General features: G+C 47.9%; 1 protein-coding gene across 2 annotated transcripts; it reads left to right on the forward strand.

Annotated features, from left to right (window-relative positions):
• The first annotated feature begins 17,641 nt into the window (after nt 1-17,641).
• Nucleotides 17,642-25,869, forward strand: nfe2 (nuclear factor, erythroid 2). Of its 2 annotated transcripts, none has more exons than XM_048983934.1 (4): nt 17,642-17,855; nt 21,085-21,184; nt 21,407-21,538; nt 24,075-25,869. In XM_048983934.1, the coding sequence occupies exons 2-4, from the start codon at nt 21,137-21,139 to the stop codon at nt 25,386-25,388; spliced, it is 1,494 nt and encodes a 497-aa protein (XP_048839891.1). In that variant the 5' UTR covers nt 17,642-17,855; nt 21,085-21,136; the 3' UTR covers nt 25,389-25,869. The 2 variants fall into 2 exon arrangements, with proteins under 2 accessions (XP_048839891.1, XP_048839890.1); XM_048983933.1 differs by having other exon boundaries at nt 21,106-21,184.
• The last annotated feature ends 23 nt before the right edge of the window (nt 25,870-25,892 follow it).

The following is a 25,892-nucleotide window of genomic DNA, read 5'->3' on the forward strand; positions in this document are numbered from 1 at the left end:
TTTGTCAGGGGAGAGTGGGGTGAAAACAAAGTGAAAAGTCATGGCTGCTCCAGAGTTAGTCAGCAGGGGTGGGTGGGTATGAGGGCAGCTATACTGGGACAAGAAGTAGTACAAAGGAAAAACAGGGGAGGGGGTCTTTGGGTGACATGGGGTCTTTGTCAGCCAAACAAACTTCTGATGCTAAAAACAAACCAGCCTGCAAACAAAGAAACAAACAAACAAATAAGGAAGATGAAATATAACTGATATAATTAAACTTAAAGGAGCAGAGGATGAGTGATAATAGAAAAGGGAAATATCTACAAATGAATTAATCATTTTAATTCCTCAGATGAAAGGCAAACCATAACCGTAAAGTATGGGGACGCGGCCAGTAATTAATCACCCACACAGAAGGGAGACTCGCAGCCTGTCAGAAGAATCTTAAACGAGATCATTAATCAGGAGACACTCACAGCAAACGCTCGCATCTGCCACCGGAGAGCGCTGGCGACCCATAATTAGTGATGATACCTTGCACACAAAGACAGGATCCTTCATTAAGCAGTAGAAGGTGTGTGTACACAGGCAGGAAATGGGAGAAGCCAGCATTTTAGGGGGTTGTGGGCAGTGCAACCTCAGGACAGCGCCCCTGCTGGGCTGGTGGGATCAGAGCAGAAATTGTGTCACGAAGGGTACGTGTGTATGCACCTGTCTCCTGGCTGCGGTGGACTGGCATCGTGTGACTCTGTGACTCTTAGGTGAAGCACTGACCCTTTCAGAGAGAGCCTGCCTCTCCACCCCACTGCCATTTAAAGGGAATCACACACTGTGACTCTTAGGTGAGGCACTGACCCTTTCAGAGAGAGGCTGCCTCTCCACCCCACTGCCATTTAAAGGGAATCACACACTGTGACTCTTAGGTGAGGCACTGACCCTTTCAGAGAGAGTCTGCCTCTCCACCCCACTGCCATTTAAAGGGAATCACACACTGTGACTCTTAGGTGAGGCACTGACCCTTTCAGAGAGAGGCTGCCTCTCCACCCCACTGCCATTTAAAGGGAATCACACACTGTGACTCTTAGGTGAGGCACTGACCCTTTCAGAGAGAGGCTGTCTCTCCACCCCACTGCCATTTAAAGGGAATCACACACTGTGACTCTTAGGTGAGGCACTGACCCTTTCAGAGAGAGGCTGCCTCTCCACCCCACTGCCATTTAAAGGGAATCACACACTGTGACTCTTAGGTGAGGCACTGACCCTTTCAGAGAGAGTCTGCCTCTCCACCCCACTGCCATTTAAAGGGAATCACACACTGTGACTCTTAGGTGAGGCACTGACCCTTTCAGAGAGAGTCTGTCTCTCCACCCCACTGCCATTTAAAGGGAATCACACACTGTGACTCTTAGGTGAGGCACAGACCCTTTCAGAGAGAGGCTGCCTCTCCACCCCACTGCCATTTAAAGGGAATCACACACTGTGACTCTTAGGTGAGGCACTGACCCTTTCAGAGAGAGGCTGCATCTCCACTCCACTGCCATTTAAAGGGATAACACACTGTAAATTTTCTGTTCTCTTTTACATTGTGATTTTTTTTGAGTAAATTCAGCTCTAGGCATTCATTTACTGTCTTGCTTGTTATTTTGTGTTTCTCCTGTAGAGGGTGGCAGAGAGCTACTATACACACCAGTCTCCATCAAATGAGTGGTTTTGCAATGTAGGAATAACAAGAACATTGATCTGCAGTGCTATCCTTGAGATGTATAGTGAGAATACTGTTTCTCCTCAAGGAACGCCATGTAGATATTAGGTCATGTGATCTGTAGCCAATCACAGAGAAGTTTACATGTCAGGTAGGGAAATTTGAGATACACATTAATACTGACCACATTGTAGCTAAAACTCATCCATTATAATGGATCACACAGCAATCAGCTATATTAGTTTGGAAATCAATTTTCATGAATGTCATTCAAATGATCTATATGAACTTTGTTGCTGAATGATTAATTTAACTTCTTTGAGCTGCATTGTGCTGTATCAGACATACCTTATGGAACACTGAACTTTTCTTTCCACTTTACCCCATTTTGTGTTCCATGGGGGTCACAGTGATGGGTCAGCCACCTTATGGCACCGGGGGGCTGGGGGTTATGGACCTTGCTCGAGGGCCCACGGTCATGTGACTGTTCTGCTAAGGCTGGGGCGCGGAGCCACTCACCACCCCCTGATAGGTAACACTTAGTTCTTTATTTCCATGTGCCGAACCTGTAGCTCTCTCTGTAAAAGTCAGTAACTGTCATTAAATTGTGACATGAGTCATTTTATGATGACATACTAGATCAGAACTGAGATGCACTAAAGCTGAAGCTGTGACCGTCTGAGAGGAGGCAGCACAGGCCGTGATGTTGTCCTCTTCCATTTGGGGGGGGGGGGTCCCGGAGGCCCTGTTCATGTCACGCAGTGATGAGCATTTTCAGAACCATATAGGACCCAGCACAGCCCCACCAAAGACGTGTGACACTACCCTGTTTCCTCCCCGGGGCAGGGGGGCGCCGAACTGAGGGTGCCTCTCCTGAGATGGATAGATGGATCCTTCAGCTCCCAGGCTTTGCAGCGTAATTTGGCCACTTTCATAGAAAAAGTCCAAGCAGCCTCTGCAGGGCAGTAGGACCGGATTTTTACTTTCTGGACCTGAACTGCCCACCTCAACCTGCTGGTGCACAGTACTAGGTTGTTGTTACTCTCCCCTTCTACTGATTTTTCTGCTTACACAATTGTGCTCTATACACGTGTAAATGATAACAATTCAGGGTGAATTAGTTCTTGGTGGTCATTAAAACCGAGCAACCAGAGTTCCTGTAAGGGGTTTGGTGTTACTGATTACATTTTTAGTGCAATTATTTAAAGAGTTTTTAGTTTCTGTCTAGTTAAAATAAAGATTTTCTTGTTATGTTACTAGCCTTTGTTAAAATGAAAAGACCGTGGCTAATAACAGGTTTGTAGGACTAAGCAATTGCTGGGAAAGTCCCTCTGCCTTTATGCTGTCAGCTGAAAGAACGAAATCAGTATCAGTCCTCATCAGGTCTGGAGTGCGATAGGCTAGACTTCATCAGGCCTGCTGATAGGTGTCAGGCTTTGGAGTATGATGGGCTAGTCCTCATCAGGCCTGCTGATAGGTGTCAGGCTTTGGAGGATGATGGGCTAGTCCTCATCAGGCCTGCTGATAGGTGTCAGGCTTTGGAGGATGATGGGCTAGTCCTCATCAGGCCTGCTGATAGGTGTCAGGCTTTGGAGGATAATGGGCTAGTCCTCATCAGGCCTGCTGATAGGTGTCAGGCTTTGGAGGATGATAGGCTAGTCCTCATCAGACCTGCTGATAGGTGTCAGGCTTTGGAGGATGATGGGCTAGTCCTCATCAGGCCTGCTGATAGGTGTCAGGCTTTAGAGGATGATGGGCTAGTCCTCATCGGGCCTGCTGCTGGGTGTCAGGCTTTGGAGGATGATGGGCTAGCCCTCATCAGGCCTGCTGCTGGGTGTCAGGCTTTGGAGGATAACGGGCTAGTCCTCATCGGGCCTGCTGATAAGTGTCAGGCTTTGGAGGATAATGGGCTAGTCCTCATCAGACCTGCTGATAGGTGTCAGGCTTTGGAGGATGATGGGCTAGTCCTCATCAGACCTGCTGATAGGTGTCAGGCTTTGGAGGATGATGGGCTAGTCCTCATCAGACCCGCTGCTGTGTATCAGGCTTTCGAGTTTGATGGGCTAGTCCTCATCAGGCCTGCTGATAGGTGTCAGGCTTTGGAGGATAATGGGCTAGTCCTCATCAGGCCTGCTGATAGGTGTCAGGCTTTGGAGGATAATGGGCTAGTCCTCATCAGGCCTGCTGATAGGTGTCAGGCTTTGGAGGATGATGGGTTAGTCCTCATCAGACCTGCTGATAGGTGTCAGGCTTTGGAGGATGATGAGCTAGTCCTCATCAGACCTGCTGATAGGTGTCAGGCTTTAGAGGATGATGGGCTAGTCCTCATCGGGCCTGCTGCTGGGTGTCAGGCTTTGGAGGATGATGGGCTAGTCCTCATCAGGCCTGCTGATAGGTGTCAGGCTTTGGAGGATAATGGGCTAGTCCTCATCAGACCTGCTGATAGGTGTCAGGCTTTGGAGGATGATGGGCTAGTCCTCATCAGACCTGCTGATAGGTGTCAGGCTTTAGAGGATGATGGGCTAGTCCTCATCGGGCCTGCTGCTGGGTGTCAGGCTTTGGAGGATAATGGGCTAGTCCTCATTAGGCCTGCTGATAGGTGTCAGGCTTTGGAGGATAATGGGCTAGTCCTCATCAGACCTGCTGATAGGTGTCAGGCTTTGGAGGATGATGAGCTAGTCCTCATCAGACCTGCTGATAGGTGTCAGGCTTTAGAGGATGATGGGCTAGTCCTCATCGGGCCTGCTGCTGGGTGTCAGGCTTTGGAGGATGATGGGCTAGTCCTCATCAGGCCTGCTGATAGGTGTCAGGCTTTGGAGGATAATGGGCTAGTCCTCATCAGCCCTGCTGATAGGTGTCAGGCTTTGGAGGATGATGAGCTAGTCCTCATCAGACCTGCTGATAGGTGTCAGGCTTTAGAGGATGATGGGCTAGTCCTCATCGGGCCTGCTGCTGGGTGTCAGGCTTTGGAGGATAATGGGCTAGTCCTCATTAGGCCTGCTGATAGGTGTCAGGCTTTGGAGGATAATGGGCTAGTCCTCATCAGACCTGCTGATAGGTGTCAGGCTTTGGAGGATGATGGGCTAGTCCTCATCAGGCCTGCTGCTGGGTGTCAGGCTTTGGAGGATAATGGGCTAGTCCTCATTAGGCCTGCTGATAGGTGTCAGGCTTTGGAGGATAATGGGCTAGTCCTCATCAGACCTGCTGATAGGTGTCAGGCTTTGGAGGATGATGAGCTAGTCCTCATCAGACCTGCTGATAGGTGTCAGGCTTTAGAGGATGATGGGCTAGTCCTCATCGGGCCTGCTGCTGGGTGTCAGGCTTTGGAGGATGATGGGCTAGTCCTCATCAGGCCTGCTGATAGGTGTCAGGCTTTGGAGGATAATGGGCTAGTCCTCATCAGCCCTGCTGATAGGTGTCAGGCTTTGGAGGATGATGAGCTAGTCCTCATCAGACCTGCTAATAGGTGTCAGGCTTTAGAGGATGATGGGCTAGTCCTCATCGGGCCTGCTGCTGGGTGTCAGGCTTTGGAGGATAATGGGCTAGTCCTCATTAGGCCTGCTGATAGGTGTCAGGCTTTGGAGGATAATGGGCTAGTCCTCATCAGACCTGCTGATAGGTGTCAGGCTTTGGAGGATGATGGGCTAGTCCTCATCAGGCCTGCTGATAGGTGTCAGGCTTTGGAGGATAATGGGCTAGTCCTCATCAGGCCTGCTGATAGGTGTCAGGCTTTGGAGGATGATGGGTTAGTCCTCATCAGACCTGCTGATAGGTGTCAGGCTTTGGAGGATGATGAGCTAGTCCTCATCAGACCTGCTGATAGGTGTCAGGCTTTGGAGGATGATGGGCTAGTCCTCATCAGACCTGCTGATAGGTGTCAGGCTTTGGAGGATGATGGGCTAGTCCTCATCAGACCTGCTGATAGGTGTCAGTCTTTGGAGGATGATGGGCTAGTCTCATCCCACAGGAAAGCTGTTATAGCACATATTGCTGAAAAGGTTAATGCTCGCTGTGATAGAGAGAGGTCAGATCCATCAGCAAGTCCATCACAACTTGCTAAACCTAAAATTAGCTACACCAAAGTGTTGGGGTAGTTTGCAAACCTTACAGACTATTTACAAGATAATAGAATTGTTACATACATGCAAATGCATTTGCAGATTTGTCTCATATTGAAAATCTCATGTCAGACAGCTGACCTGAGCCGGCAACTCTGATGTGGGATACAGTGGACAAAGCAGTCATATCCGTGAAAGCCCCACCTTGCAATGTGCAGGACTTTAAAGATCTGCTGCTGATGTCTTGGTACGAGATACCACAGGACCTTCAGAGCTCTTGTGGAGTCCATGCCTTGACGGCAGCATGAGAGGGACCACTGGGCAGGTGGTTTACATGTTATGGTTGATTTGTGTAACGCTATTCTACTTACAGACTTTCAATTTATGTACTTTCAAACATACGAACGAAGCGGACTGTAAGTCCAAATTATGTTCAGTGGACTTCACTTTTATTTCTGCGTGCCAATTCCTCCTTGTACGACTTCTGTCGGCTATTCCCGCCGCGCAACAGCGTAGTCCTCCCGTACTCCCGTATACCCTTAAAATGATGTTGAATAACTACTTGCAAACATTTCAAGTTACGAATGGCCGTTCGGAACGTAGCTCATTCGTAAGTAGAGGAGCGTCTGTAAATGGCACAAAATAGCATAGGATCTCAGTGTGACATACAGACAGCAGTGATGGGGAGGGTTTTCACAGGACTTATAGTGCAAAACAGGACAGTGTGAAAAGGGAGGGGGGGCTGGACGCAGGGCTTTATATACGTAGTGTGATGTGGAACAAATATAGAGGCTACAACAATAAATGGATTAATAATAAGTAAGTATATAGATTAAGAAATAATGTAAAAGTCACCAGGACAAGCCCAGACTTAGCAGAATAGTTACAGAGTTGCCCCTTTTCACCAAGCTTGCTCTCACCTACATACATGTCCGTGTCTTTATGGAGAGCAAGATGGAGAAGGCAAAAGGGGAATTTCCGCACAGGAATCAATAAAGCACCATCATTTCCTTTTCATTTTTTTTTCATGCATGTGTCATGTGCCCAGTATGTAATGACTACATGCGAAAATTAGAGGAACAGAAGCACCATTTAGTCCTCTGTTGTTATGAAAGCTAAAGTGAGTAATGACCAAAAGTGTCCCTCCTGTTTCAGCCAGTTCAGCCTCTGACCACCTTCGCAGAGCTGCCGTAACCGGCCACGGTTTTGCCGTAAACGTGGGAGGTTTGAGGTCAGCGTCGGGGCGATGCCCCTCGCGTGGAAGCAGTGAGGTCAGGGCATGGGGGCAGCGGACGGTACAGTCCATGTTCCCAGCTGCTCTGTCATGGCTGACGTGTGCGGTGAAGGCCAGTCCTGACCAGCCCGGGAGCACGCGGCCCCTTCTTTCAGCAGGGAGTCCTCTCTCAGACCATTTGTTTTCAGCTTTCGTATAAACCACGTAGGAAATTTGTAGCAATGATTCAAACATAATTTGTGCCATCTGACCGCCTAATTTATCAGCACTCTTATTTTAGCAGAAGGAGATCATTTAATGCCGGAAAGACTGATCTCTGCCCGCTCTTATTTAGACTTTTGTATCAGCTGGCACTTAGCTCGCGGTATTGCCTCTCTAACAGGCTTTTCTGGCTGACTCTGGTTGGACGTCCACAGATACCAGCAGCCGAACTTTAGCCGCAGAGAAAAGTCAACAAGAGCCGCCCACCTACACTCCACAGCTCCTCTCTCACGCGGTCACCCTTCTGGGAAGTAGTCGTGTCCAAAAGGATACCCGCTGGGTTTTCCCCGGCCTTTTAAGGCGGACTGAAGCAACACTCCGATGACATCAGCCTTGCTCTTTTTAATTGGTCTGGAAGCAATTATGTGGTGCAGGGTCCACTTTTAATTGCTGAAAACCCTCTATTCTTTATTCCCATTATTATGCCCCATTGTTTGTTTTCAATGGTCCACACTTAGCAACATGCATTGGGAAAAGGATTTAATACTAAATTTAACGGAATGATTGTTTGTAACAGAATTATTGTTGTAACCATGTGACTATTGTTTGTAGTATTAATATATGAGCGAAGATAAACTCCCATAAATGGTAGAGGGTCTCTATCTCTGCTCTCTATTTATTAGATGAGGTTCAAAACTGCTGCTTTACTGTTGTACTTCGATTAATTACATGAAGTCAGAAGTCAATAAAATGGTCACCATTCAAATTCCAGACAACTCAGCAAAATGATCGAGGTAATATTCTCTGTCATTTTATCATGAAAGTTCCCAGTGATTTTTATCGTAGAATAAATGTTATGAGACATTTTATAGAAGTTATAATACAAGTGATTTTTTGATTGATAGATAGATATATAAATAGATAGATGTAGTGGTATCAGTGACTTTGACTTATTCTGTGATAGACTGGCACCCCCCCAAAGCACGCTGTGCTATGTAGATAGCTCCCGGCCCCACCACTGCCACACACACAACCGTGACCAGGATAAGCTGCGGATAGCTTTTATCATATATTTATCATGGAGGGAGGTAATGCGATAATATACATGTTTTGCACTATGTTGAAATTTGTGGAAAAAACATTTACATACTTCCAGGTAGCAGATCTGACATTTCCCATGTGCAGACATATACACTTATGTTCCACAAATGTATCTTTTATTTAATAACTTAAAGAAGGCGTTAATCAAATATATCCCATCAAAATACACTTGCAACAGTGCTGTGGCTAACCAGCAGCTTTTGCAATGTAGCGAAGGGCTTTCACAATTTTACCACAAGAAAATTTCGAAACGTTCCTGAAGTTGAAAGGAAAGAAAATGTACACAGAGGTACCAAACATGTTTCTGGGGAAGGCTAGAATGTCACCTTTCAGCTCACTGTACAGGAAGCTCACATCATCACACTCGATCTTCTCAGGTATTTAGCTCAGCCTCTTCTGTAACCAGGAGGTTTACCTTCTAACGGCACATAAACGTGAGCCTGTCAGTGCAGGTGCCATATATTACAGCGTGTGGCTCTGTGAGTTACAAAGCTGTGCCTGGAATCACAACCCTGTGACCCTCGGTTACTCTAGGAACCATCAGACTATGATCTCTCAGCAAAGAAGTCAGATGTATGTTGCTCTGGCTGGAAGTATCTCATAAATAAAAATGGTCATGTGCAAATTATTCTAATAATTAATTAGAATGTGATCCACAGATGCTTGGAAAAAATGTAATGCTACATGTAAATTTGACCAATTAGTCATAACAAACACTTGGTTCCACTTAGCGAAAAACCTCAGTGCAAATCAACATTTTGTGCGCAAAACAAACTGCTTGAGAGGCGGTGATGTAGATGCAGGTTTTCCGTGGCGGTCATGGTTAGACATACTGTAGTCTGCAGTTTCTATTCTCTGCTTGTTGTCATCATTGGCACTGATTCAGAATCGTCTGACAAACCCTTAGGTCCGTTCTGAATTACTCTATTTAAATCCCGCAGGCTTTGCCGTAACTATAAAACGACATTTCCTCTGTGAGGTGCTGGTGGTATTTACTCTCCTTTACTTAAATGCCTGGCATTACCAGCTCAGCCCAAAACCAGAATAAGTAATTTCTATAAATTCTATGGCAAGCTGGTGAAGTCGTGAAGCTCAGCAGCTTAGGGCTTGTAAACAGAAGGTTGTTGGTTCAAATCCCAGGGTTGGCAAAGAAATTTCAGTATTGGTCCCTGAACTCCTAATTGCTCCAGAGATTTTGGCAGACCCTCAAAAAGAGAATGTCACTTTGGATAAATTTGCCTGCTAAATAACGATTTCAAAAAATTTGTAAAGCATAGTTTTGATTTTTTGCCAGCTGTGTATTCAATTCCTTTGGCTTTTTAGTCTCAAACAACATTATATTCCTTCCATCCTGCAGCCACTTGCAGGGTAATGGTGAGAATGCAGCCTGGAGCATCCGGCTGTTCCTCATGGGGCACACAGCTTGTTCACACACTCTGGGGACTGTGAGTTGATGCCAGTTTATCTAACTGGGGGGCAGGAGAAATCAGGACCCAGTGGATGCCCATACACACACGTAGCAGAGGTGGAAATCGAACTCACAACCACATAGGTGTGAGATGACAGGGCTCATTACAATCATGCTTGTACATTTTTACAGTTCATTCTTTTTGGAAAAGCTTTGAAAGTTAATCAGGATTGAAGAAGTTCATTCTAAATTGATTTTTTAGCCAGCCAGCTAGTCATGAATTCAGAAAACATAACGTTGTTTTTCTCAAACTCATGTGTTGAAATGCTATGGTCATATCGCTGTCAGACAAGGAGCCTGGATAGGGGTGATTTGTGAACATCCATCCATCCATCCATTTTCCTACTGGGTCGGGGGAGGTCTGGAGTCTATCCTGGAAGCAATGGGCATGAGGCAGGATGGGGGGCCAGCCTATCGCAGGGCACACTCACACATCAGCATGTTTTTGGACTGTGGGGGGAAACCGGAGTACCTGGAGGAAACCACACGACGACATGGGGAGAACATGCAAACTCCACACACATGTAACCCAGGCGGAAACTCGAACCCGGGTCCCAGAGGTGTGAGGCAACAGTGCTAACCACTGCACCACCACGCCGCCCCGATTTGTGAACAAGGCCCCAAAATACTTAAACTCCACCATTTCATGCCATCCACCCTTTTCCAGTTAGCAAACAGCCTTTGACTTAGAGGTGCTTTTCCTCACCCTGCCCACTGAACTGTAGACTGGCCCAGTGCACACTGCAGATTAAAACCCGATGAAGCCAACAGGACCACATCTTCTGCAAAAAGCACAGATGTGATCTTGAAGCCCCCAAACTGGACCCTCTCCACTCCCTGGACACACATAGAAATTCTGTCCATAAAAGTTATGAACAGACCTGGTGACAAAGGGCAGCCCCGGCGGAGCCCGGAACCCACCTGTTAGGGGTCTGAATTGAATTTTTACGTAGCGCCTTTCACAACAGAATCGCCCCAAGGCGGTTTACATGGGTGTGTTGTGATACATTGCAACATCATTAAGAGACAATAATACAAAAACAGGGAAAAGCAAAGACAAAGAAATGAAAGAAAGAGAGTCACAGGATAACAGATGAGGGGAACCAAAAACTCCCAAGTAGGGAGAAAAAAACCTCTGGGGGTCCAAGGTCATCTGGCTGCCCACCCCCCCCCCTCCCCCCCCGCACATGTTATTATTATTGAAAACAGGAAAGAGTGGACTTGCTTGCTAAAAGCAAGGTGTTAGCTGTGATTAAGGTCAAGCCAAAGTCCATCAGTGACTCAGATCTCCACGCCAGCCTGAACATGGAGCAGATTGAAGGCTGCACCCATAACGTTAAAGTTTGCAAGTTGCATCCATGATGTCACCTTTCCATGGGACTGAACCAGGGCTCCAGCTCAGACGGTGCCAACCCCGGGCACCATCCGGACATATGGACAGGAAGGCAGAGAGCATTGGTGGTCAGAACATGCACTGACATATTAAGGGACAAACACAGTACATAAAAATTGCATGTACAGCAGCACCAGCAGCCATAGTTAAGGTGTGTTATGTGTTAGGTTGTGGGTAAGCTAAACTTAAATAATAGGTCTTTAGCCACTATTTAACGACTGACACTGATTTGGCATAAAGAACATAGGCTGGTAAATAAATTCCACAGTATAGGGGCACTGTAGCAGCACCGGCCACTGTTATTCTATATATGTGTGGAACAACAAAGAAACCTGCATTCTGTGATCTGAGTGAACGATGCGTCTTTGTTAATGTGAAGTAATTCTGTCAGGTAGGCAGGCGCTACCTTTAAGTGCCTTATATGTAAGTAGGAGAACTTTAAAGTCAGCTCTAACCTAACAGGAAGCCAATGCTCTGAACTAAGACCAGGGGTTATGTTTTCAAACTTCCTGCTTCTGGTGACAATTCAAACTGCAGCATTTTGAATATGCTGCAAGGTACTTAGTGTGCAGTCTGTGCTCCCAGATAACAAAGCAGTACAGTAGTCAAACCTAATTGATTACAGATGCATGTATCAATTTCTCTGTGTCATGAATAGTAAGGAATTGATGCAGTTTGGCGATGTTGTGTAGCTGTAGGATGCACACCTTCTTTAATATGTGTCATTTGAATGAGAGGCTTGTATCTAAGAAGACACCCAGGTTACAGGCTGAGCTGCCGAAGGAATATTTCAGCCCTTTGGAGTGGAGTGCGGAGATGATAAAATTCCGATCTGCAGCCCTGCCTCCAAACAACAGAACCTCGGTTTTCCGAGCGTTTAGTCATTACTTTAGTTACTTGATTAACGTTTAGCTTACTTGACTTCGTTGAAGCACTTAGCTAAAGTGACAATAGATCTGGTGTTGTTAGGCATAACTGAAATGTATATTTGGGTGTCACTGGCATAGGAATGATAGTTAACATTTTGTTTTCTCATTATGTTTCCTAATGGCAGCATGTAGAGAGAAAACAATAAAGGACCAAGCACTGATCCCTGTGGTACGACAGAGTACAATTGTTTGACACTTGAACATATTGATAACGATTAGTCAAATAGGATTTAAACCATTTCAACCCCATTCCACACAACTCGATTTAAGTCTTTGTAATGTGAAGTAAGGCCGCATTAAGGTCCAGAAGCATTAGCACAGTCGCGGTGTCAGCATCAGTCGCCATTGTTATGTCATTTATGACTTTAGTTAAGGCAATTTCAGTGCTGTATCCCGAACAGAAGCCCGATAGGAAACAATGCAGTATATTGTGTTTCTCCAAATATTAGTGAAGCTGAGCAGCAGCTACCTTCTATAGAACTATTGACAAAAATTGTAATTGCTAAGCTCTTGTGGATACAACCTTTCTTCAGTAGTGGTCTGATTACCGCTACTTTACATTGGTCATGCACATCACCTGAGGACAGGAACACATTCATTACGGTAGTTATAAGTCTTGCCAAAACTCCCAGGGATTCTTTAAGAAGCTTAGTGGCCACTGGGTCCAGTGGACAGAAGGTTGGTTTGATCTTAGTTATAATAGTTTTTAGCATTTGTTCATTAATTCATTCAAAAACATGACGGGTGTTTTCACGTTCCATTTGCAAGTTAATTGTGAGCCATTCGAACATGTTTGAAGCCCTATGTTTGTAATTTTGACATTAAAGAAGTTCATAAAATGTACACTACTGAAATGACTCAGTGGCAGAGATTCAGCCTTAAATGTTAGATGAGCTATAGTTTTGAAAAGGTAGTGAGGGTTATTTCTATTGCCGTGAATAAGGTTAGAGTAACAGGCTGAATGTACCCTACAAAGGATTTGCTTGTATTGTTGTAGGCTGTTGGACCATACCGCCTTCTAAGCCCGTGAATTTCCCCTGGCGTTCCAATCTGCAGCACTCCTGTTTGTAAGAGAGTGTGTGGTCATTAAACCACGGGGACCATCTGGTGGTTTTTACCACTTTATTTTTCAAAGGCACTTTTGTGTCTAATATCTGACTAACCACTGTATTGAATCAGGGACGGATTATGGGTTGTGTGGGCCCCTGGGAAAAACGTTCGCGAGGGCCCCCCCCCCCCCACCACCACCACCACCACAATTCAAGGGCCCTTGGCAGCCAAACGCCCTCCCTATAGGGTCAAGGGCCCTTGTAGGCAGAGGATCAAAGAAAGTAGGCCCTCTAAAATAGACAAACGAAAATACATTGTTGATAAGCGTTGCAAATTGTTTTGGGCTAGGGGACCCACGGGCCCCCTGCAACCCAAGGGCCCCTGGGCAGCGGCCCTGCTGGCCCGGTCCGTAATCCGTCCCTGTATTGAAGTCATGGCTGACTTCATTGACATCTGTACTAGGCATGTGCAGGGATCAAATGCAGTGGGCCTGGTACCCCATACTCCGGGGACACATGCTTTTTCCAGGTCCACAAACATGTAGATGGATGGGCATGAACGCATGAACTCGAGTATCCTCCTGAGAGTATAAAGCTGGTCCAGTGTTCATAAGCGCACCTGGCACCAGAGGATTCCATCTTGGATCTGAACCTCCTCCTTTCCAGTGCTCTGGCCTAGGCCTCCCCACGGAGGCTAAAGAGTATGATCCCGCTGAAGTTGGAACACGATCCTCCTGTCCCCATTCTTAAAGACTGGACGTCCACCCCAGTCTGAAAAATCAAAGGCACTGGACTGGTAGACCTCCATGCAATGCTGACGAGGCGTGTCAGCCAAGATAGCCCAACAACTTCAAGTGACTTTACGTACTCAGGGCGAATCTCATCCACTCCTGTAGCCTTATCATCAAAGAGCTTCTTGACCACGGCAGTGACCTCAACCCTTGTGATGGGTAAGCTCTACGATTCTTCTTACTCAAAGGAATGTATGTCAGCAGAATTCAGGAGGTCCTTGAAATGCTCCTAGGTTTGCTCTAGTGCCAGATGCATGTATGAACATCCTTATGCTCAAACAGGGTGGTCATTATGGACAGATTATGATTAGCACAGAAGATCAAATAACTGATTACCACTCGCGTTACAATCAGGCGGGCCATTCCTCCTAATCTCACCGTTCCAGGTTTCCCTGTCATTACCTACATGAGCGTTAAAGTTCCCCAGCAAAATAACAGAGTCTCAAGAAGACAAACCTTCCTGCACCACATCCAAGGTCTCCACAATGGCTGGATACCTTGGACTGGTATCCAGCACGTACACACAGACAACAGTCAGAGCCCGTCCCCTGACTCGAAGTTGAAAGGAGGCGACCCTCTCGTTCACTGGGGAGAACTCCAATGTACTGGCACTGAACTGGGAAGCTGTAAGTAGACCCACCCCTGCCTGGCACCTCTCACCATGGGCAACTCCAGTTCAGAGTCTAGCCCCTCTCCAGGAGTTTGGTTCCAGAGCCTCTGCTGTGTGTTGAGGTGAGCCCGACTATGTCTAATCAGTATCTCTCTACTTCCTGCATCAGTTCAGACTCCTTTCCCAGCACAGAGATTCCATTCCATGTTCCCAAATCCAGTTTCAGTAGCTGGGCTCCCCCTTCTGGTGGTGGGCCTACAGGAAGGCGGATCCATGTAGCTCTTTCAGGCTATATGCAGCTGAGTCTCATGGGTAGCAGGCCTAACCATCAGGCTCTCCCAGATGAGCTCGCTCCCCAGACCGGACTCCAGGGGCAGGGTTCCTGGTATCGTTGCTCTGGGAAAGGTGTCTATCAGTCTGGATCTCACCTAGGTCCACTTAGACATACAGACCCTTCCACCACAGTAAGGGGGCCATCCATGGAGAGGGTAGGATGTGTGGTTAGGCAGATGGTCAGTGTCAAATACAAAGCAACCAGAAGTAGCTAAAAGCTGCTTCACATCTGCACACAGCGTGTTGGAGCACACAGTCCAGAGTCGATGGCGTGAGATTACCAGCCCACGCCCTGAAATGCCATCATTGGCGTTCTTGTGTCATGGCAGTTTTTTGCTACAGTTGAGAAAAATGTTTGTCATCATTGAAACCCTCCACCTGGTAAACAGTGAAGGAGGAACTTCTGCACCAGTATTATTGCGCACTATACATCAGAAATGTCTCAATAAGCTATGCGATTAGATTCACTGATTGTCTGAACGTTACACAACCAGATGTGTCCAGGCTCCCCAAACAGTTTCCAGAAAGGACCCCTGGCCCTCACACACCCCCAGTGGCTCTGTGAGGCCCCATGTTTGTCCTGGGGTCAGTGCCTCCAGCATGCTCACAGTCAGGGTGTAGCATGAGGCTCCCCTGTGGGGTCTCTGCAGGAGGGGAGTGGAGGGGGCTGGGCGACGGAAATGCTGTAGCGCGCTGATAAATGCAACTCTGGCCATGCATGCAGGGAGCTGCTAACTGCTGTGGTTTCTGCCAGGAGCCGCCCGGCAGGTCTGGGCCCCCGCTTTTGCCGGGCCGCGGCCCCCATCCCTGCAGCATTGCACAATGGCATGGGGCGCACACACGCCTGCAAGTATGCACGCGCCTGTGCAGCCAGGCACGCAGATGCTGCCATCCAGCCTTTGCCCACTCATGCATGGATGTTTAGGTCGCAGGCATGCGTGCGGATAAAATGCACGGACGCATATTTGCACGAAGGCACTGGTGTTGGCCCTTGCAGAGCCAAGTCTTTCAAAACGGATTTCCCGGCAGCCACTGTCTGTAATCACATTGTACATGCGACCACAGACCATAGCAGCGAATCCTCGCAGGAGCACAGCCCGGCTGCCCTTTTCAGAGCAAAGCGTTTGTTTTCCGCCACTCTCCATTTCTTTCCACAGGCCACGGAGCAGCCCAGGGGTGAGGGGGACTGTCCTGTACAGACAGAGAGGGTTGTGCCCTGTGGAGAAGCAGGGGAAAGAGCGGGGGGTCCAGGCGGGAAGGGTCCAGAAAGAGAGAGAGCAGGAGCAGAGGGAAAGGGATATAAATGAAAAATGGAGGAGTGGGAGGGGACAGGGCCATGGGTAACGGAGGGTGGGGGAAAGAGTGAAATTAGGGAGTCGGCGGAAAGCCACTCTGGGGCAGAGAGAGACAAAGAGAGAGTGGGCGTCGGGTCACATGACGGGCATTTCGGAAACCTCTGCGGCCTGAGGAATAGCAGAGCTGCTACGCCAGCGTTAGGTGGGGGGGGGGGGGCAGCAAGGGGGTGGGAATCTGGGAAGTTCCCTTTCTGATTCCTGGTAGATACCCACCACTCTCGCTCTGTCAGCCACCCACCTGACCAAAAGGAAACAGCAGCAGCGTGGTTATGGAGCCGGCTAGGGGGAGGGGGCTTTCCGGGGCCTCGGCTGAGGCTCTATCCGGGGAGAAGGTGTGCCCGTGATCAGAAGTTCGGCAGTTCAAATCCCAGGGTCAGCAGGGTGATGTTACCAATTGCTCCAGACCCTGTCTTGTAAATAAGCGCTATGTACATGTATGCATCGCCTGCCCTTATCCATACCTCGCGTTCAGGGAAGCTGACCAACATGGGGGTAATGTTTGCACACAGCTGCTGGTCCTGCACACGCCTCTGGAGATCGTTCCAGCCTGGACAGCAGGTGACTTGGTTCAGGTGCTCTGAGGAGGACCCTGCAGGTGTAACATGAGAGCGCTGTCACCTGTGGTGGGCCAGAGATGGTGGCCATCGCCCCACCCAGGGCTGGGACCCTCCCCCCTCCCCCAACATATCACTTAGATGCCTGTGCTGGGCAGGGGGAGCAGCAGAGGGCTCTGATGGATACCTGCAATGTAAGACATGCTCCCCTCACCCCCACCAGACTGCCCTGCCAGATAAAGGAACAAAGCAGCCTTTCTTATGGCAGGGAGGTGTGCATTCCAGCCCCATAGCCGTCGTCACCGCGCACCCCCCCACCAGCTCCCGGGTCCACTTTAACTCCTGGGGCCCCTGATCACACCTGTGTCATATATCCGGGGGGCTGTGCATCCCCCACAATCTTTTGGGGCCTAAAGGACCTGGATCCTGGACCCAGAATGACAAAGTGTCAAGAACAGGTGAGATACAGACAGACAGGTGATGGCGGAGAAGCTCTGCTACCATCTGCCTCCTGCTCCTCCTCACTTCCTTACAGTTACAAGTGAATGAAGCAAAGAGAAAGAGGGTGGGGGGGGGGGGGGCAGAGTGAGGGCCGTGGTTAAATAAAGGACACACGTCTCCGTTTGTGGTTTGCACAAGACACGAGATGCGGCTTGGTGGTTAAGGGGGAAGGGGCTCGAACCAGGAGACTCGCAGGAGAATAGGGACACACTACACGGCCAGGCAGTTTGTGTAGATTGACTGAAAGAGAGAGAGAGAGAGAGAGAGAGAGAGAGAGAGAGAGAGAGAGAGAGGGAGAGAGAGAGAGAGAGAGAGAGAGGGAGAGGGACGGGGAGATAGAGAGAGAGGAGAGGGAGGGAGGTAGAGGGGGAGATAGAGGGAGAGAGAAAAAGAGAGAGAGAGGGAGCAGGAGAGCACATGCGGTCCTGGCACTTAAGCACCAGTTAGAGGCACTTTGAGCTCCACTGGTTTCCAGCAGCACTGACAGCGAGCAGTTCCCGTTTGCCAGTTCCCCAGCCGCTCCAAAGGGATTATGGGCTGCATCTGAGGACCCACCTGACAGGTCAGCAGCAGACGGAGCACGCAGATGTAGCTCAGGTACGCTGCTGCCGCCGCACTCCGCGCCCGTCTGCGAGAGCGCCAGCGCCTGCTTCGGCCACAGGGGCGGCGTGGGGCTGTCGCCCGGGGGGGTCAGAGCTGGGAGTTTGACAGTGCCGCTGCTTTCTTGTGCTTAAAACGTCATGAATGCGCGTGTAGCTGCACCTTCAGCTGTTAGCCTCAACTTAAAGGAACCTTCAGAATAACTTTACGCTTTGCAATGAGATGATGTTCGCTAAGTTAACATGTAACACATAACTCATAGCTGTCTGCAGGAGGCCACCTTGGATTTAAGCATAACATTAAAATTTTGGGATTGTAAAGTGAATGTCGATGTCCTGCCCTCGGCCCCGTCCTGGGGCCTCACGGACATTCGAAGTGTTTTGCCGTTGCTCGAACCCAAACCAAGTCCTGATAAAAGCCGCATGACTATTTGAATTCTGTCAGCTTTCAGAAAATCCTTTTTTAATTTTAATGACAAACTTAGACTCATCCCATTGCCTTGGCTAGGATATTACAACAATAATGTGTTTTAAGTAATAAAAAATACAAACACATACAGTACAGAAATCTGTCTTAAAAGATTAACTTCAAAATAGTTTAGCATTAATGTATTTATTCAGTTCTATTAACTTTTTCAACTTGACTGAAATTTACTTAATGGGCAATTACATTTACACTTAAAATAATGTCTTTTAACTGCTCATCTGGGTCAGAGTCACTAGGCTTTCAAATAAAGAAAACACTGCATATATATGAAAATACATATATAAAAACTCTAATACTCAGAAGTCATACTTATAAAAACATATAATTTGAAAGGTTTAGTTGTCCGTAAAAATGAGTGTCCAGAAAAAATACTAATAATAATTCATTGGTGCAAGTGTGGGATATGTTTCGAGCGCAGTGTGTATGCATTACTGGTGGTGGGTCTGCAGACCTCTGATAGCTTTTTAAAAGGTGTTTGGGGGGCTCTTTAGCAGGCCGCTGTGAGGGTTCCAGGCAGGCTGCCCCCCCCCAGAGCTCCACTACTGGATCTCCCTGCTGACGGTACCCTCTCCCCCCACACTCTGCCTGCTGCCTTGCAACATGTGCTGACGGAACAGCACTGCTGTGCCTGGGTTCTGTGCTCCGGCACAGAGGAAACGGTCGAGGAGAGCTCCCCACGGGGGGGGCCGGGGGGGACACATGTGTACAGAGGAACATAAATACGTTAACGAGCTGCCCCGTCGCTCTGTGTAGAGAAGCAGTCTGGATATCAAAGGGTACAGCGCCAATCCCAGAGTGCCGTGGGGCTGCAGCACTCACAGCACAGGAGAGATAGTGCCAAGCAGGGCGGCTCGGGGCCCACTGGCCTGTACGCGTCCCTGGTCATGGAGATGGGACGGTCCCAATCCCAGAGTGCTGCGGGAGCACAATGCTTACCTACGTTTACTATCAAAGGGCATAAGATCCTTCACGGCAAAGTGGGGCCACACTGAAATGAATTTCCATCATTTGGGAGATGAAAACGCATGAAAACGTGGTTAAAGCAGCTCCATGATCAAGAGGCTCATATGGAGAGGCAGCGTTTGCAAAACACGCGGGAGGTAGACTTACAGCAACATAGATCAGCCTCTTTAAAGAAAAGCAAAACGGATCATCAGAGCCGCGTTTAGCAGAATGCAGAGAGTGCGTGAGAGAGTGATGCAGTGTCAATTTCACAAAGATAACTGTAACAGTAAATGGAACAAACGGCCACATTGGCACAATGTCTCTACTAATTAAGTTACAACTGCATAATCTGAAGGACACTGACAGTTGTCCAGGCTGCATCATAAGCTAAACTTGTATTCATTCCTCACAAACGGCCCACGCTGCTGTTCTTACCAGAAACATCTTGTACACCCTACATGTCACTTACTTTAATAGAACATGTGTCTTCAATGCTTCAAAGTAGCTAGCTTCTTCTCATAGCTGTACAGTAAATGGGTTGGGAACCTCCTACAGACCAATGCCAGTCTACCATGGGTGACAGAGGATGGTGCCTGTGATCGGAAGGTTGCTGGTTCAAATCCTTGGGTTGGCAAAGTGATGTCACCACCGGACCCCTGAGTATGGTCCTTAACCTCCAGTGGCTTCAGGGAATATCTGACCCTGCTTACTCAAAAAGGCACGCTTTAAATAATGATGCACTGGATAAAAGCGTGGAAATGTAATGCGAATGCACAGTGTAAAAGGCGACATATACATCCTGAATGTGTGTATGCAGGTGTGAGCGATTCCAGCTCAGGGAAAGGGACAGTGACCGTGGGGCTGGCCTGCAGGCCCAGTGCACAGGAGCAGTGTTCAGGCCCTGCCCTGGCACACCGAGCTGCCTTCTGGCTGCCGGAAGATTGGCTTATCAGCAGGGGGCAGAGTGTGGCCACAGCGCGGCTGATAGGAGTTGCTGCGTAACGGAACTGCAGAACTGTGTCCTGCATGGGAGCACAAACATGGAGCAGGCAGAACGGGGGCCCGGAGGAGGCGGAGGGCGACACACTGAAGCCGTGTCCTGGGAAAATAGCCAGTGCCTTAAAGGCTGCCTGCCACTGTTTGATGCCACTTTCCCAATTGCAGCTGCACGGCGTGTGTGGTTGTGTCACTGGTACAGTGTGTTTACTGCATGATGATTGGTGGGGAAGCTGTTAAACGTGTAGTGCAGACCTGATAACATTAGATAAACTCATAACTATATGAGTATGAGGTATAATGACATTCCTGTATGGTGATTGGTTGAAAGGCTAGTGAGTATGAAGTATAATGGTCTTGCTGTATGGTGATTGGTTGAAAGGCTAGTGAGTATGAAGTATAATGGTCTTGCTGTATGGTGATTGGTTGAAAGGCTAGTGAGTATGAAGTATAATAGTCTTGCTGTATGGTGATTGGTTGAAAGGCTAGTGAGTATGAAGTATAATGGTCTTGCTGTATGGTGATTGGTTGAAAGGCTAGTGAGTATGAAGTATAATAGTCTTGCTGTATGGTGATTGGTTGAAAGGCTAGTGAGTATGAAGTATAATGGTCTTGCTGTATGGTGATTGGTTGAAAGGCTAGTGAGTATGAAGTATAATAGTCTTGCTGTATGGTGATTGGTTGAAAGGCTAGTGAGTATGAAGTATAATGGTCTTGCTGTATAGTGATTGGTCGAAAGGCTAGTGATTGGATGACAGGCTGATGAGTATAATTACTTTCTTTTATGGTGATTGTTTAGTCCCCCTGTCTGCCCCCCCAGAACGCGTGTTTGCCCCAAGGCCCAGCTCTGAATGTGTGCAGCAGCCAACTGTGTCCTACGGCAGCGGGGCGGCTGTGAGGTAAGCATCAGCAGTGGGGGGGTGGGGGCTTTGTTAGGGGAGGAGCTTGGTGTGGGGATTATCATTCACAGCCAATCGAATGCTTTGTTTGTTCAGTCACAGGTGATTCAGGTTTGTCTTCACGTCCCCTGACCTTCACTACCGGATGGCATTTCTGTGGTTCGGTTCTGTTCTGTCTTGAGAATAAAGGCTTGGTTCTGGAACATTCGTCTTCTCCCTCAGGGGCTGGCCGTCCCAGGAAGGCTTCATGGGGGGGGGTCGGTGCCGCTGTTCACCCCCGGATGCCGCCCACAGCGGAACCCCCATGATGCAGAGATGGACTTGACCTGGCAGGAGCTTATGTCCATCACAGAGGTTTATTACCATCATCTCATCATTAGCTTCAGCTTGCCAGCCTGCTACAGCTCTGCAGCTTCCACCCGAAACACACTAGTGGTCAAAACTGTGGAAGCACCCAGCATTTTTGGCACGACTCTTAAAAAAATTACTACAGGAATATTGGCGGTAATGTTTATGAACAACCAAAGAATGTGGTCGGCAGCGTTTCCACAATTTTGGCCTCTAGTGTAAAAGCAACGTGAATTGATTCGCATGGCGCAGCAAACACGTGCCGCAAACTGTGAATTTGTGTATAGATGTGAGTTACTGCAGCACTTGAAAGCCCTTTCGAATGACAGCTAGGCATAATTAGATGTTATGCTTCTGACTAATACTTAAATGGCCTCGGAGCAAACTCAGGTAAACTGTACAACAAAGGGCCAATAGACTGACAGGAGGATGAAAGGGGGGGGGGGGGTCTCAGCATGCAGATAGCATGCGCAGCACAATGGCCATCTGTGTCCTGGAGAAACCTGAGCACACTTGCTCAAGCTGGGAGGGGGGGGGGCATCCAACAGGTGACTGGGTAGGGGATCTCACTAATTCACTCTGCTTCGCCACCGTCATACATAATATGTCTTATTCTCAATTATTCATCTGCCCCCATTATGGCTGCAACCCGGGTTTCCCCCCGAAATTCTCACATGGCAGTAAAACGGCAGTAAATCGCTGAAAGCCTTAGCTGCCGTTCTTAGATCGGAAACATGAGACACTGTCAGAGCAGACGCTTTACCTCCACATCGGGGTCAAAACCAATGCAGCGATTATGCATTTAGTAATGCAACTCTCCGATCAACTGTGAGGGGTAAAAATGACTGTCTATAATTAGCAGGATTGCATGAATAGGTCTCGCGGAAGTTATTGTACAATCCTTGGAATGAAGACCAGAATCAAACGATTCCGATCTAAGACAGGAATCTTCTCTTTAATTAAACCTTAAATAAACGATAAATTAAACACCGTGACCGTCGTTATTATTTTTATGCATTTATAAGGACGCAGCTGATTATATTTGGTCTAGGGTTTCTTACCTGGCTAATAGCGCCGAATTGACGACACCATTTACTTAATTACTGCACTTCATTTCGTTTAATCTTCTGTTTCGGAAGCCGTAGCTGCAGTGTGCCGGTGTCATACTGTAATTACATCTCAGTGTACACAGCAGTCTGCAACACACTAGCTGCTTCGCCCAGACATTATAGCTTATGTCAATTTATCTAAAAGTTTTACCGGAAAGCAAAATTATTTACTGTGTAATTTAAACTCATTTCATGTAACTTTAATATGAAGTGAATACGTCTGTATTCGTGAGTTCTTAAATGTCTATGTTGTAGTCTGTCTGAAACATCCCGCTGTGAGATGTCCATGTAACATTACATTTGCATTAACATTAATACATAAACGTGACATTACCACTTTTATATGGAATCCCCAGTGTTGTACATATGTTTATTAGCGTGTGTATTGTTAAAATAGGACACCTGCCAATATCGGACAGCTCTGTACGTGTTTAGTAGGTCTACTTTGTTTTCTCTTCTATATAGTGTCCAATGGCGAAATTAATGTATTTACAATCATATCAAAGTTGGTATTCAAGACATTAGGAAGATTCTGTGAATTTTTCCAATAAGGAAATTTCCAGAAAGTGTTTTAACAATACTCACCCTAATAGTTTTGATTCCTCATGGTATCTCTATTGTTGTGTCTAATGAAACCCACTAAAGCGGCTATTGGAAAAAATAACCGTTGTTTACCTGTCGTTGCTATAATAGACCTTTGAATATATCGTGATACCAGACAATACTGGTACCAACGACGTTTGCGGAGTTTATTATACACGTCAGTGGCAGCATGTTGCGTACTGATGGAAAAAATGTAAATATCCCTTAAAATAGTATCCCACAAATTTTACAATGAAGCGCTTCTGATTTCATTTAGACGTAGAATTGGTCCGTTCAATTAAAATCATTCGCGTTCCATTTATTTATAAATTACTGATGGAAGTATAGATCAATCGAGCTTTTATATAATTGTTCATTAGAATAAGAATGACTGTGCCCTCAGCGAACACCTCCTGGTTTAAAGGTATTTGAATGATGGATTCATTACACCAATAAATCAAGTGAGACTAATTAATCAACAATTCGGCTGTAAAAACGGAAAAAGACACCGGCTCTGAGCCCCCGCTCCACTGTCTCGGGAAAAAACCTTTAACTGTCAGACGCAATGCGAGGTTTAAAACTTTCATTTGTCAATTAAATAAATAGCTAGTGAGTACAGTCAGAAGATCGTAGCTAGCTAGTTGGTTAGCAGAACATGCTGCTTCAGCATCTCCTACTTGAGGAACATGTTTAATGTTTACTGTAGTGACTGTTTGTGGCCAACAGGGGACCCTGCAAATGCGTGCTTTGAGAAGCGGTAAACACTGCTGGCTCTATCGCTAAATGTAGGTAATGGGTGGATAGTGCTGCCTTCTCTTTCCTTATTTCATTGTCTTTCTTCATCCTTGTAGGAGCTTGAGACTCCCAGTGAACACCAGTTTGAGTCCAGCTCCTACCACCCAGCTGAGCCGGCAGTGGCCATGGGGACATTTGGGATAAACCAGTCCCCGGCGGAGCCCCTCCTTCCCAGCTGCGGGCCGGGCCCCGTCACCGCCTATGATGGCCCCTTCCCCGATGCCATGCCCTCTTGCCAGTGTGTGGGGAGCAGCATGGAGACACTGTACGAGCGCCCGGCACTCCACCTCACCACCAGGGGGCTTCCCAACCAAAATGCTCTACAGTCACCGCTGATGAACCTGCTGGACCACTTGAGCTTCGCTGGGGCCAGCAGTGGGCCCCCGAGGCTGGATGACATGGGCAGTGCACAGGTGCGGCTGGCACCAGGCCACAGGGATACGTCCAAACTGCACAGCGCTCCCGATGACCTCGAATCGGACTCAGGTTTGTCGCTCGGCTCCACCCCTCCACTAGCGTCGCCGGGAAACATGGCGACAGGTGGTACTTCCTACGTCAGAAGCGAGGTCACCCAAGGCTATGGTGACAGGGAGCCCCCGGAGAACACGGCAGAGCACTGCAGAGTGAGGCCTGACCTCTACTACCCAATGGAGTACCAGCATCCTGCAAGTAGCTACCCCTACCCTCCAGCCTCCTCTTCTTATTACCCAGTACCAGATAACTACTCCATGATCCAACACCAACGGCTAGTGCAGCCCAGCTCCTTGAAACACCAAATTCTGGCACCCGGCTTCCACGACTTGCACCTCAACGGAGCCGGTTTGTCAGGCAACCGAAGTGCTTCCTGCCGGATCACCTACGGCAAGCAAAAAAACGCGGCCGGAGCATCGCCGGCACCACCCAGAGGAGACAGCCCCCTGAGCAGAGACGAGCGCAGGGCCCTGGCACTCAAGATCCCGTTCCCGCTGGAAAAGATCATCAATCTGCCGGTGGACGACTTCAACGAGCTGCTGGCGCAGTACACGCTGAGCGACGCCCAACTCACGCTGGTCCGAGACATTCGGCGGCGAGGCAAAAACAAGGTGGCGGCGCAGAACTGCCGCAAGCGCAAGCTGGAGAACATCGTGCACCTGGAGGGGGAACTGAGCCAGCTACGGCTGCAGAGGGAGCACCTAATCAGGGAGGGGGCGGAGTTCCAGCACAGCCTGACCCTGGCCCGGCGGCACCTCTCAGACCTTTACACCGAGGTGTTCTCTCAACTCAGAGACGAGGAGGGCCTGCCGTACTCGCTGGAACACTACTCTCTGCAGCAAGCGAACGATGGCAGCATCTTCCTCGTGTCGCGTAATGCGGCAGAGGCAGGAGACTGATCTTTGGACATTTAAGTGAAGTTTTATAGGTCGGGATTTTATAAAGAATTTAGTATCATTAAAACAGTCCGACTCAAGACCAATTCATTGTCATTCTGGAGGTTGCAGGGTTGTTTTATTGCAACTGCAACTGAAAGCCTCTCATTTGAGATCTAGAAGTCCAGATGCAAACAAGAACTGCCTTAGGTCTTGAATTTACATACCTTGGAAATCCTATCCTGTTTTTTTTTTTTAAACCTTTAATACATTTTGTATAAATCTTATATGCTTTAATAGGCATCTAGTTTGTTAAGCCGTTAACTGCTAATTACTTTGCAAAAGATCAACAGGTTCAGGTCAAAATGTAAGAACTAGGCTGGTCCACAAAGAAAAGCACCAAGCACAGAGTCTGGTCTGATTTTTATTGGTAAAACAAACTTACAAATAGGGCTGTACCAGCAGCCTAGTGTTAAAAAAATAAATAATCTTCCACTTTAAGATGGATCTGCAAGAAAGGAGTTTCAG

This window comes from Brienomyrus brachyistius, chromosome 18 (genome assembly GCF_023856365.1).
Source record: "Brienomyrus brachyistius isolate T26 chromosome 18, BBRACH_0.4, whole genome shotgun sequence".
Classification (NCBI taxonomy): Eukaryota; Metazoa; Chordata; class Actinopteri; order Osteoglossiformes; family Mormyridae; genus Brienomyrus; species Brienomyrus brachyistius.

Excerpts from the sequence above, each read along its gene's own strand:
- nfe2 (XM_048983934.1), top strand. The coding sequence starts at position 21,137 with ATGTGTGCAGCAGCCAACTGTGTCCTACGGCAGCGGGGCGGCTGTGAG. Across the intron at positions 21,185-21,406 it reads GGCAGCGGGGCGGCTGTGAG|GGGCTGGCCGTCCCAGGAAG; the intron begins GTAAGCATCAGC and ends CTTCTCCCTCAG. Across the intron at positions 21,539-24,074 it reads AGCTTATGTCCATCACAGAG|GAGCTTGAGACTCCCAGTGA; the intron begins GTTTATTACCAT and ends TCATCCTTGTAG.